Source organism: Strix aluco, chromosome 16 (assembly GCF_031877795.1).
Source record: "Strix aluco isolate bStrAlu1 chromosome 16, bStrAlu1.hap1, whole genome shotgun sequence".
NCBI lineage: Eukaryota > Metazoa > Chordata > Aves > Strigiformes > Strigidae > Strix > Strix aluco.
In genome coordinates, this window is record NC_133946.1 from 20,321,135 (window position 1) to 20,334,476 (window position 13,342).

Consider the following 13,342-nt stretch of genomic DNA (forward strand, 5'->3'; position numbering starts at 1 on the left):
CAGGACATCACTAATTTACCATCTGCACACCCAGGGGAGTGACTCCTGCTTGTCCAAGCTCACGAGGAGGCGTTTCTGGAGGACAGCAAACCTTCACGCCATGCCGGACAGCTTCATCCCCACGGCCCAAAGACCAAGGAGACGAACAAGAGATTCCCGTTCCCCAAGAGTTATTAAATCAGGACAAAAGAAGTGCGATACATCAGGAGACACAAAGTGACGGGGTTAGATGAACCACCTCCCCACAGTGGTACTGGTAAGGCCCACGAAAACCTGGCTCCCACAAGTGCTCCTGACTTCATGAAGCAAAGGCTGAGATGGGATCAAGAAACTGCAGTATGTACCAATTCAGATAAAATTATTTATTTCCAATGGAATAGGAGAGAGTGACTGACAGCTGCTGAGGTAGAAGATGATGCTTAGCTCTGTGGGAAGAAAATAATTTTATTTTTAATTCCCTGAGCTGGTATTGTTGTACTTTAATGACTGCAACCCTCACTGGCACATAGTAAATGTCTCTAATGATTTTCTCCACATGAGAGTGTGGCAGGAACAGGGGAGTTACAAAACATGCTGAGAGGGAGCTGAACTGAAATGCCTTCCTGTTATTTATCCAAGGGCCTTCCTCCTCCCACCGCCTCCAGACGTGAAAGTGATAAAACCTCAGAGCTGTGAGTCACGCGGAGGAAAATGAGCAATTTTCCTTCGTTGTGGAACTTGACGGAAAACAGGGAAGTTATCATTAAAAGCAGCATTTACACTGGGATGAATGGACAGAGGGAAGGCAGCAGGTGATGGCAACTCCTGCTCTATGTGACAAGAAAAAACAACCCCTGAGGTCACCGTCTTCTGTCTCTTATAAACTGCTCAGCCCTTACAGATGGAAAGAGAGCACCTAGACCATGGCCCATGCAGACTTACAGACAGACCGACGCATGGCGGGAGGAATGGACATCATCCTGTTTCACAAATGGAGAAATGATGGCTCAAGGTGCTGTGTAGAGCCAAGGACTGAACCCACAGTGTTTAAAACTTGCTCTGGGTTTTGCCATAGCATCATCTTCCCTCTCTAGGCTTTAATATACAAAGCTCGTGGCACAGAGCCCATCGTCACCCCATCCCCATCCATCCCCTCCCCATGTACTTTCTTTCCAGCAGATGGGATGGGGAAGACCATAGAAGAACTGACCTGAGCTCCATCCTCCTGCATCACAGATCTCTGAGAAGTACCCAACCAAGTGCTCCAGGTCTTTAATTAGAGGGGTCACTGCCTTTAAACACAGGACATTTTTTGCAGTAGTTAAGACAGTTAACTACTGAAGTTAAAAAGTGTTTGGGAGGGGTGGGTTGGTTTTTTAAAGCAGAATATACACATTTCAGCTCACTTTCACATTTTGGAGCCCATCACTGTTAGCTTCTCAGCCATGGGCATGGTCCATCAAGAAGAGACTGCAGGAGTAATGCGCAAATTTGGGGTATGCATGGCAATTTCACTTTCAAGCCTCTCCATATATCCACCATATGCCTCCAACACCCTGAATTAGGGGGCAGCCCCCCTTCCTCAGTTTCTTTAGGGTCAAAGAATGATCCTTCTGGAGAATAAGGACTCTTTCACTTCTTCCACCAGTGATGCACCAGGGAAGCTGAGCTGTGAAAATCTTCACCTGGAGCGGTGGGTGAAGCTTCCACCACCACCACCCTGAAGAGGACTTCTTTTGCACCACAAAGACAGCTGATTGATGATGTGGTCACACAAGACACTCAGCAGCCTGGACTTCGCTGCGTGTGGTTTTCTTTCCGCATGGATAATGGCTACTCCCAACTCAGCTCTTGTCCCTGCAGCTGGAGCCCTGGCTATGCTGGACGGGGTGCCAGCAGGTCTGCGGGGGTTTCGGCAGCGAAACAGGGGCAAATTTAAATCCTAAGCTGATGTGTTATGGGTGGGCATTTACATTTATTACCAGGGCTACCTCTGCGGGAGAGGAAAATGCTACCTGCCTTTCCAAAATGGCAAAAACCAGCAGCAGAAGTCACCCTACCCAGGCACAACTCTCTTTCTTTCCCATGGCATTTGAGGGCAGGAGACCTGACTTCAGCCAACCCTGCCGTGACAAACGTCTGATGGTTCTCCCCAGTGTTAGCAGATTATTCACTCCTGGAGGTCCATGTCAGTCCATACAGATCCCTGATTCATCGTAAACCGCTTTGCTGGCATGCCCTGGATTAAGCACCCTGCACTCCCGTGACCTTAGCGGAGACAAGGCTACCCCAGTACACAAAGACAGGCTTTGCCTAAAACCCAGACATTTCTGGCTGAAGACATCCCTCTCTAAAGGTCCCATCCCACATGGCCAGCAGCAAGAAGCAGCTTGCAAATGATGCAGAGGTCATATCCTCTTCCTAGGACTGATACTTCTGGCTGAAATCCACTTATTTCAGGGCTACGATGAATAAATTATCCTGCTATTGGAGCGAATGCAGTACAGCCTCTTTTCCTCTGCAAAACTGTGCTGCATTAATTGTGTACATTCTTACATGGCACCAACCATTTCCTAACCTTCCCAGACAGAGTCAGGTTGGGATTTAAACTCAAGTTTAAAACAGCAGTAAAGATGGGACAGAGCCTCCCTGTGCTGAACCCTGAATTACACAATTTAGCACTTTGCAGGTTTGACGTACCTTAACTTTGCAAAGCAGTGTGGTCCTTGCATGGACTCCTTTATTTTTGTACCTTTCCCTTGCGGAAGTACAGCCAGGAAAAGGCATCACTGCATCAGTCTAACCTCATCCTTGCAAGGAATTGTTCTGGTGTCACTTTTTGTTGACGTTGCTACTGAAATTAAATCAGATTGCTGTGAAATGTGTCTAGAACAGAGATAGAGACAGATCTGATGTGGTGATGAACACAAGGAACCCCAGAGCATCACTTTAATTAAGAAATTACAGAACAGAAAGCAAAACCTGATGCTCGCTGGTGATGGCTCGCTCCAGGGGTCTGAAAAGGCTGCTTTCTCACCCACTGATGGGCGGTGGCTTTGGGGCCAGTGCCCTGGATGGGTGCACAACCTCCCTCCTCCTCCTGACATTTCACAACACAGAAGCTGAGACAATGACCTAAGCCCTGATCAGGTACTAAGATGCTGCAAAACACGACAGCCTGTTTGATAAACCAAGAGTCCCTCTTCAAGCACTCGATACGGTCAGCTGTCTGCCAGCTCCAGCCCATGAACTGGGACTCAAAAGGTTGGCCCTGAAGTCCAGAAAGTCTAAGCCTGGAAAATAAGACAGGTTTCTACATCACTTGAGCAGAGCCAAAGTCAGGGCAGCTTCCCTGTGAAACTGTCTGCAGTTCCTGCAACAAGATTTTCTTCCCTCTAATAAAGCCCTGTCTATCAAAATGAACATCAGAGGGAAGGCTCCTGACTTCAGTAAGAAGTTTTTTTCAAAGATGACATCCTAGTCTTTATTAAAATAACACAGAGCTGCTGTCTTGTGACACTCTGGCTTCCATCACGTCAGTGAAGTGGCGAAAACAAACCTGAAGGAAATGTGCAATGCAGATGTGACAGCCTGAGTGCTCAGAGAGGGAACAAAATGAACCCACTCCACTTCAGAAAAATCAGATCAAGGGCTTGTCACATTTACTTTAGCTAGAAAAAAATCATAACCATCTGAAGGGCATGACTGTGATCCCAGCATAAGGTCCTTGAATCACCACATCTGAGCTGCACCCAGCCGTGGCAGCAGGAATCTCTGAGCAGCTTCCACGTTCCTGACACAAGAGCATGGGGTTGCACATCCAGGTGAAGGATACAGCCTAGTTTTATTTTTTTTTTAAGCACTAGTTTTGTGCCTCTCGGGGTCTTTGCACTTAACACCGCACGGCTGCTCCGATGCACAGACCTTTCTGCCCACATTTGCCCTGGTGCAAGGCAGCAGGGTGTTAGGCTGGATGGGACTGAGACTAAAGCTCCTTTCTACTCCCTGGGGTCACCAGACTGCTCCTTCCCTGTCTGAGGCCAAGTGCTACTCCTCAGTTTGCTGGGAGCAGGGACGGCCATTTCCAGTCCCCCAGCATAAGGACAATGCCATGTCTGTGCCCAGGAGTCATCCACAGGCTGTTATAAATAACATCATTTATTCCATTACAAGAGCTCTGTGATTTTCTGACCCAAAGACCCTCAAAACACGCTTGCCAGTCTAGACCCTTGCCATCCAGCAGACCTGAGTGACACTGGCTGCAGCGTGCTGAGCACACCCACTAATGATCGGGGTAAATCTAAAAGACAGATGGGGACTGCTGCTGCTCCATACACCCCTCACCCTGGATCCTGTCTGTCCCCACTGGCTGGCCCAGGGAAGCCAAGGCGTGCTAAGAACACTCATCATTACCCATCCCAAACATCCTCCAGGACCTGAAGGAACTCCCCATACTCTGTTGGAATTTGGTGTTTTACCCACAAGGTCACTAACCAATTAGTGCTAACTTCTAATTATAAAAACCAAAGCCACGGGAGAGCCTCCTTTTTTGCCCCTGGAGCAGCACCAATGAACAAAATAATCAGAACCACTCTGAAGTGAACAGAAGGATTATAAAACCCCAAGCTCATCTCCAGCACATCCCTGCTCTAACAAAGATAGGATTTGTTTGGGTTTTTTTTTAAAAAGGACAAGACTACAGCTGGTCTTTGGCTGGGTGAACCTGGCATCACTCTGGATGGCCGGGCAAGGGGGATGCTCTGCTTGATGCCCCCCCTTACAGCTCTGCAGAGATCCTCTGTACAGCCTTTTAACTGAGCTCAAGTTTCTCCCAAGGACTCTCAGCAGGAGCTGGAAGCAATACAGTCAAACACCCTGCTCCTCCTGCTCATCAAGAAGGCTGCAGAGGCCACGGTGAGAAGGTGACACTGGGCTTCAGCCCTCTCCTGTGCAGAGTGCTGCAGCAGAGCAGGTCAGGCTCCTCTCCCTACCCAGCAAGAGCCCTGTCATTAGGTTCGAGGGTTTTTTGTTTCAAGAGGTTTGTAGTAGGAACACATTACAAATATTGTTTATTAAAAACAACTCAGTGTTGCAGTGGCAGTTGGTGCAGAGTTTATTTTGAACACAAAAACCCAGACACAAGGTCGGTGTCTCCATCCCTGATTGCCACAGCTGGGTGCACACAATCCCAAGCACCTAAGGGGCTTCTCTCAGGCACAGCTAGGAGCAAAATACAAAATCTAGGTGGTGTCCTAGGTAATTAATTCTCCCTCCAGGCAGAATTATGAGGAACATCAGCTGGCCCGTATCAGTCACATCTCCCACGCCATTCCTAGGTGGTGGAGGCACAGAAGTGACCCTGAGGTGTGTCGTGGCCCCTGCTCTCGGGGCAGGGGCCCAGCTGGGCACACGAACATCTCTGCTGGGCTCCTGCTTGCACAGGGAAGCAGAAGTGCAAACACACCAGCAGCATTTAGGAAACCATTTTTAAAACCATGCTAGTCAGAACAGGACTTTTCCCTTGACTGGTAACCCAGCAACTTCAAGGAAAGATCCAAAATAATAAAGACTAACGGGTAGAATTAGGTAATATTTTCCAGTGATCTCTGGTTTCTCTATCAACTTTTTGAAAGCCTGACTCACTGGAAGGATGCACCATTCCTGTCCCTCTGGACACATGCTCTTTCTTTTCCTCCTTACCTTGTCACTGTTTCTGTACTTGCCCCATTTCTTCAGCATCTTTAGCCACTTGTCCACACGTTCAATTTCCTGCTGTTTTTGCTGGTGCAAGGGGGAAGAAGACAAGACACATTTAAGAAAATAGCCCCAGAAGATACCTCCTGAAAACACAAAACTTCATGTTCTTTAAACTTCAATGCAAAGACCTCGCATCGAGGATGGAAATAATCCACAGGTGCTTGCAGGAACTGGTAATTTTAACCCGTGGCAATTAAAGCAGCACTGGCAAAAACGATGAGACACACAGGCTTAATAGAGAAACAATTTCCAAGAGGAGTATTCCTTGACAACAAAAATCTTTGCAGATATTGGACTGTAGAAACAAGATGCAATTTGGTCCCAGTTAGCAGGATCCTAACAGAGGACACGCTCCCAGCTCAGGGGAGATGAGGATAGAGATGATGGTTACCTACAACCTCCACCGCTTTCCCCCACATGTGCAAACCCCTTTTCAAGCTGCAGCCGCTGAGTACTGTGCCACAGCAGAGGGAAAAGTCCAAAATTTCTTTAAAAGGTGCTATTTCAGTGCAGTGTGGAGGAGGGGAGATTCCTGACCCAGCAAAATAAAAACTCCAACAGCCGGGAGTCGTGTGGAGTTCCCACCTCTGCACGAGCAGCAGTGACCAGCGGGCAATGGCTGTCTACTTCACTCTTGTTTGCACATTCATTTCCCCAAAAACTGTCCCCTCCCCAGCTGGTGTGATAAGGATCTGATACCCATGACGATAGAGCTGGCAGCTCTCACCTTCTCCTCCAAGGCGGTGCGGTTTGGCAGCTCCTGCTCGCTGGAAAAACAAGGGGTCACTGATTACTCTATGGGCAAGAAAGGGTGTGGAGGAGCACGGGGTGCTGCAGCTTGGGGACCACCTTGGGCACCTAAGGAGATACAGCTAGGGGTCTTCGTGCCTTTCCTACAGCTTTCCCCAACAAGGAAGAGGCAGAGGAAGCACCAGCCAAAACCCCACCACTGTACGGGAGCTGCCGGGGGATAATCAAGCACTGGACACTGCTGGAAATCCTGGGCATAAAGCTCCTCTTCAATCCACACATGATGAGCAAAAGGGGTAGGGGGGGTGGGATTCTGGACAGCAATTGCTTCAAACCCCCCTCCTGCCCACAAAACACTTATAACTTCTTGTTCAGACTTGGAATAAAAGTAGTTCTTTTAATCGTTCCTCCCAAGCAGAGGGTGTGCATCTAATTCATCTGCACCTCTCCTAGGATGGGGATTTCCTAAGGGAACCGAGAACTATCAGATACCTTGTCTCGTCTCTTCTTACACCTCCCTGAATCATCAGGTGCAAATGCAAGAGCCTCTCCTTTGTGGCACACTGTGGGCCTCCACGGAGGCACAGGAGCACAAGATTGCACCTTCTAACGTCAGGCTTGTGATGGAAAACCATTTCTGAGCCTTGCCTTGCAGCAGATTGAAAGCATCAGTGTTTGAACATGTGTGGTTGAGGGAGGAGGTACATCTAGCTTTTCCTCCTGCATTTGGGATTGATCAAGCCAAGCCACCGAGTGGCTCATAGGAAAGATGCTGGGTCTACCATGCTTGCTGCAGACAGATGGTCCACACTGACACATGGGTCAGAGAGGACAGGAGAGGGCAGGAGGACTTCCATCATATTTAAGAAGTCGTGGCAGTCCATGAAGCTCTCACTGACTGGAAAAGAAGAAACATAACCCCCATTTTTAAAAAGGGGAAAAAAAGAAGACCCAGAGAACTACAGGCCAGTCAGTCTCACCTCTGTGTCTGGCAAGATTATGGAGCAGATCATCCTGGAAACTGTGCTAGGGCACGTGGGAAATAAGGAGGTGACTGGTGACAGCCAACATGGCTTCACCAAGGACAAACTGCCTGACACATTTGGTGGCCTTCTATGATGGGGTTACAGTGCTCGTGGATAAGGGAAGAGCAACTGATGTCATCTACCTGGACTTGTGCAATATCTTTGTTGGCATCATGGACAGTGGGATCGAGGCACCCTCAACAAGTTTGCCAACAACGTCAAGCTGTGTGGTGCAGTCAACACGCTGGAGGGAAGGGATGTGCCATCCAGAGGGACCTGGACAGGCTGGAGAGGTGGGACCGTGCAAACCTCACGGAGTTCAACAAGGCCAAGTGCAAGGTCCTGCACATGGGTCGGGGCAATACCAAGCTCAAATACAGGCTGGGGGATGAATGGATTGAGAGCAGCCCTGCGGAGAAGGACTTGGGGGTGTTAGTGGATGGAAAACTGACTATGAGCCAGCAATGTGCACTCACAGCCCAGAAAGCCAACCATGTCCTGGGCTGCATCAAGAGGAGTGTGGCCAGCAGGTTGAGGGAGGGGATTCTCCCCCTCTACTCCACTCTTGTGAGACCACCCCCTGCAGTGCTGTGTCCAGCGCTGGGGGCACCAACATCAGAAGGACACGGACCTGCTCGAGCGGGGCCAGAGGAGGCCACAAAGACAATCAGTGGGGTGGAGCACCTCCCCTGGGATGACAGGCTGAGAGAGTTGGGGGGGTTCAGCCTGGAGAAGGCTCCGGGAAGACCTTATAGTGGGCCTATGGGAAACATAGGGAGGGATTCTTTATCAGGGAGTGTTATGAGGGGTAACAATTTTAAACTTGAAAGACGGTAGATTTAGATTATATATTAGGGAGAAATTCTTCCCTGTGAGGGTGGTGAGGCCCTGACACAGGTTGCCCAGAGAAGCTGTGGCTGCCCCCTCCCTGGAAGGGTTCAAGGCCAGGTTGGACGGGGCTTTGGGTAACCTGGGCTAGTGGAAGGTGTCCCTGCCCATGGCAGGGGGGTTGGAATTGGGTGATCTTTAAGGTCCCTTCTGACCCAAACCATTCTATGATTCTATGACTTACTGCAGGAATCCAAACCGGTCTGTAACTTTATACAGCGTGAAATCAGCATCTTCCCACGGGTCAATCTGAGCTCCTTCCTGCCTGCCCTGAAAGCAGAAAGGACACCCGTGAGCCAGCCCCAGCATTGGGAGTGCCCCAGTGCCCACATCCCGCCCCCAGTGCCCATATCCCTCCCTCCCTCCCCACACACTAGAAGGCATAGAGCCAGGAGATCAGAATCTGCTCTAAAGAGACAATACAATGCAGGCAAGAGAAAAATGTGCAAGTTCAGCCTATCCAGCGTCCCTGGTGTGCCTCTGCTATGGGCTGGGAAGGGCTGTACATCAGAGAAAGCAGTGCTATCTGGTGTAAGCCATGCTGGTATTGAGAGAGCACTGAAGCACTTAGAAGCCCAGGACCTTTTGGTATCTGTGCTGAGCATACACGGGATCCACAAGAAATTCTGGGGATGTGGTGAGAGGGGACGTACAGGCAGAAGCAGGTAGGGAGAGCTGGCACGAAGCCTGATGGCATGAGGATTACTGGGGAGATGCCTGCAGTGAGGCAAAAAGTTCTTATGTGAAGCATTCCTAATCGATCAAATAGCTTCAGCCTTAGCTGGCATGTCAGGGAGAAACACAAGGTTGGTACCTTCTCATACTTGGCAATGATCTCCTCTTTTTCCTGGGCTATTAAAGTATCTATATCTTTCTTCATGTCAGAAGCTGTAAGGCAAAAAAAGAAAAAAAAAAAAAGAAGTGGGGAAAATGAGATAAGTAAATGTATAGACAGCATGGGAAATATTTTAGGAAAGTGCTAATAGAAAAAACCTTTGCTGACAACTTTAGCTTCCAGCTGTACCCCATAGCTAAAATCAGGCTGAGGCTGAAAAGCCCCTGTACAAAGGGTGTACGGAGCTTGCCTGCATGCAGCAGGACTGCCAGCTCCTCGCTCTCTGCACAGGGACACAACTGAATTTGAGCAAGAGGAAGTCTTGTCTGCTGGAAGACAAGACACCAGGCTTTTGCTGTTAGGCCCACGCAGACCTGTACAAAAGACATGGTGCTTTTAAACCCAGACATGCAAACCAGACGCAGAGCCCTTGCAGTGCACAGGTCGCGCGCCAGCTGGGCGCTGCACAGCACAGCGGTCGTGGGGATGACAGCAAACGTGCTCCTGCCCCCAGCTGTGGATGTGAAGCCCTAAGATGCTCAAAGGACGTCAAAGGAGAAACTGCAAGGAGGTATTTTTGCCTACTGAAGTGTGCGCACAAGAAGTGGCGTCTATATTAATATCTTCTATACACACCCCCGAAAGAAAAACAGCACAGCAGCAAGATGACCACAGAGTCCCCATCTACTCTGAGATGGTCCAGTCTTGGTCTAAACAAGACCCAGTATGGCTCCCTGATGTCTGCCCACGGCTCTGATCCATCCCACACACATACGTGCGAGCAAGGTAACTTTCCATGTCAAACGTGACTTGACTGTTGTGTTGTACGAGCCCAAAGGAGCACCCTTCCTGTCAAGCCACAGCTAGTTTCTCACTGTTCACCAAAGAAAAAGGTTGATCTAACACACTGAGGAGTAAACACGGGCAGACAAAACCCCCAGGGAACCACAGTCCCCAGGCAGAGGGAAGATCTACCAAGTCCTCCTCCTCTGAAACTCTACGGAGCCACGACGAGCCTAGGTCAGGCCACACACTGGCTACGGCACTGCCTAAAGCTAGGCTACCACAGGCCACGTTACCCAAATCTTCAGGCTACGGGAGCGATGCTGCCGCAGAACAGTGCCGGCCGCGGCAGTCCTTGGGCACGAAGGACAGCAGTGGGGACAGGCAGCCAAGGGGGATGGCCTCATCTCCAGCCCACTGACCACATTCTCTGTACAAACTCCAGCCAGCCCCAGAGCTATACATCCTCCTGCTATCCTCCCCTTGCTCCCCTTCCCCAGTGCTGGGTTGCTTTTTTCTTGAAATTTCTTTAAAAGCTTTTTAAAATAGTGTTAAGTTTTTCCCCATGCTTCTGCTATGAATTACAAACCCTACTCAGCGCAGACAGGATAAGCACTGGGAAGTCATGCTGTGTTATCACCTACATGACTCTGTCTTTCAGAGTCCTGCTGACTTGCCACAGGTCCCAGATACATGCTACGCATTTCAAGAGCAGCAAGGTAAAATAGTTTTACTCCACAGTTGCAAGTGGCCTAGCGTTTGGAAAAGTTTTTGAACACTTAAGAGTATAAAGCCTCTTTGAATAGCTTGTTATAGAGGCAGATTGCATTTTGCCTGCTCTAAGGAGGTTTCGCCTGCTGTAAAAAGATTCAGCAGGGTCGGGAAAAAACTGTGAAGAGGCACCACAGCCTTAAAATATATTCCCTACTGTCACATTACAAATGATCCAGTGATTTACCCAAGAACATCTGAAAGCTAAATAGCTTCAATAATACAGTCCAGAGGTTTCATGTAGGGCTTCAAAGGAGCTCCCTGGAGCATCTGGGATCTAGCAGAACACACTTGAAAGCCTCCCACAAGAAATTACAAAATTTTGAAAAACCTTTTGAAAATAAACAAGAGCAGGTTGACTCCCGTGTCGGGTCTAAAGCTGGAAAGTAAATCCTGCACTGTTGTACTCTGGTCCTTTCCCAAAGCGCTGGTGACCACCTACTTGCAGAGAAGAGGAGCATTGCAACCCACAGATAAAACACTGTGCAATAGCTGCTCAAGAACAAGTTTCCTCCAAGCTGCCATTGCAGCTCTCTAATGGGCACCAGGAGCCATCCTGACCTCCCTTCAGGAGGAACCTGAAGGGTTCATGTTGTAGGACACACTGCCCCGGCTTCTGAGTGAAGCAGCAGTGCTTGGCCCTGGACAAGCCTGAGCAGCCAAAGGCGTCACACTTGGGATGATCTGAAGAATGTGGTTTTTCACTGAGGGGAAAAAAAAAAGAATAAAAAAAACCCAACTGGGGGAGATATGATGGGCATATGATCTCATCAGCGCATTCCAAGGCTCAGCCCATTTCTCTGCACCTTCAGACATCCGTAAGCCGTTATGTGTCTCATCTCACCAACTCCTTAATGCAAACTGCTCACTGCCACCATGTCTTTCAGGCACAGCTGGAGACAGCTGGGAGACCCATCTCTCCCTAACTCTTCATTTAAAAACCAGCCATCACTCCCAGTTGCCAGCAGTGTGATAGAACTATTAACCCACATGCAAGGATCAGGCCTACCAGGGCAGCTCTTCCGTGACATCAGCCAAAGGCACAGGAATTTCACGGCTTTACACTCATCTATACAGACACTGGAAAACAGCAAACTCTCCAAATTCATGGCAGAAATGGGTGTATCTTTCTCCCTTACTGACTCCACAATCAAAACAGAGCAAGGATAGAAATATTAAAGTGTCTTTTGTTCTTTTATTTTTCCAAGCTGCAGCTCTTACTTCAAATGTTCCCATTAATTTTGCTCAATACATGTTAATTGTAGCTTCACTCTTCAAAGTAGCAAGGTCTGAGTAACTGTCTCATGGTGTCATCTAACATATTTGCATCTTCTCCTTCTCACTTCTTCTGCAAAGTTTAACTCAAAGACAAATTCACTCCCCTACTTCTGACATTGGTTTTTGGTTGTTATGGGGCTAAAGAATTCAAATGAGGTCCTTTACATGCTGCTAAAAATACAAATATTCTACAGGCTGGAGGGAAAAAATAAACTGTATGTCAAATTAAATGGGAAATTTTTCAAGAAATTTACGAAGTGGAAGTTATTCTGAATGTCTCTGACCACACTCTGTAATACAATAACCAAAGGAAGAGTGATTCAGTAACACGGGAGGGTTTGCACAGCAGAAGACAGCAGCAAGACCACATATATTTTGGCATTCGCCTCTGCGAAAGCCTCTCTGCAGCCACAAACGCCAGGCTGGTGCAAAGGAGCCAGTGTTGCATCTCATGCCTGGAATGTGCACATTTGTTTTCTCTTTCTACTGTCACAGTGCAAAAGTCCAAATTTAGGAAAAAACTTGACAGCAAAGAAAATGGTTAATGGCAGTGGGAGGGATGGAGATGGCAAGTGGCTGCGCTGGCCTCAGCGTCTGACCACAATACTGCTGCTTTTTGGAGTACAAAGGCAATGCTGTGCTCCACTACCTGATAGTCAAAGTACTCTGGGGAGGGAACAGTATAGCTTAGCTCTGTAACAGTCTCTGTTGACTACAGATATGGATATTTTTATTATTTAATTCTGTGCATACTCGAACTCCAGAATAGTTTGACACCATGAAGTTATGCTTGAGGGAAATGACACCTTGTGTATATGAAAACAACTGAGACATTTATTTTCTGGAGAGTTTGATGAAACACATCATTCTGCCCTGATATAAATAGGCTACCTATAAATAGGTGCAGCCTGTACCTGCCACACTTCCCCATATACCTACATAAGACTGAAGACTTCCTTTTTCTTTTAATACACCACTTAAATACTTTCTCAAGCCCGTCACACAATTTTCTCCTGTGAGTAGTGTATTTTCCCAGCAAACAGGGGTTTTCTTCCATGACAAACACACAAGCTGAAGCAGCCATGAACAGGAATGGTAAGAGATGTGAACAAAGCGAGAATGGTATTAGATAAATTTACTAGGAAACAAGCAATAGAAAGCCCCAAGCCATGTACACTTAAATTCAACTGGGAAACAAGGTTACCAAGTAGTTCCTTTTAAAAAGAGTGAGTTGAAAATGTCACAATCTGTCATCTCACACTAAAACTTGCAGCTT

The 13,342-nt window shown here is 48.1% G+C and overlaps 1 protein-coding gene across 7 annotated transcripts in view; it reads right to left on the reverse strand.

Annotated features, from left to right (window-relative positions):
* LOC141930590 (uncharacterized) overlaps window positions 1-13,342 on the reverse strand; it is an 84,372-nt gene that overhangs the window by 19,665 nt on the left and 51,365 nt on the right. For 6 of the 7 annotated variants that reach the window (XM_074841661.1, XM_074841659.1, XM_074841658.1 and 3 more), the window contains 4 exons: window positions 9,214-9,287; window positions 8,584-8,669; window positions 6,464-6,503; window positions 5,680-5,760 (listed from right to left, as the gene is read on the reverse strand). In XM_074841661.1, coding sequence (XP_074697762.1) covers window positions 5,680-5,760; window positions 6,464-6,503; window positions 8,584-8,669; window positions 9,214-9,279 — 273 coding nt within the window. In that variant the 5' untranslated portion in view covers window positions 9,280-9,287. Of the gene's footprint in view, window positions 1-5,679; window positions 5,761-6,463; window positions 6,504-8,583; window positions 8,670-9,213; window positions 9,288-13,342 lie in introns of those variants that run through there. The other variant, XM_074841664.1, reaches the window with a different exon arrangement.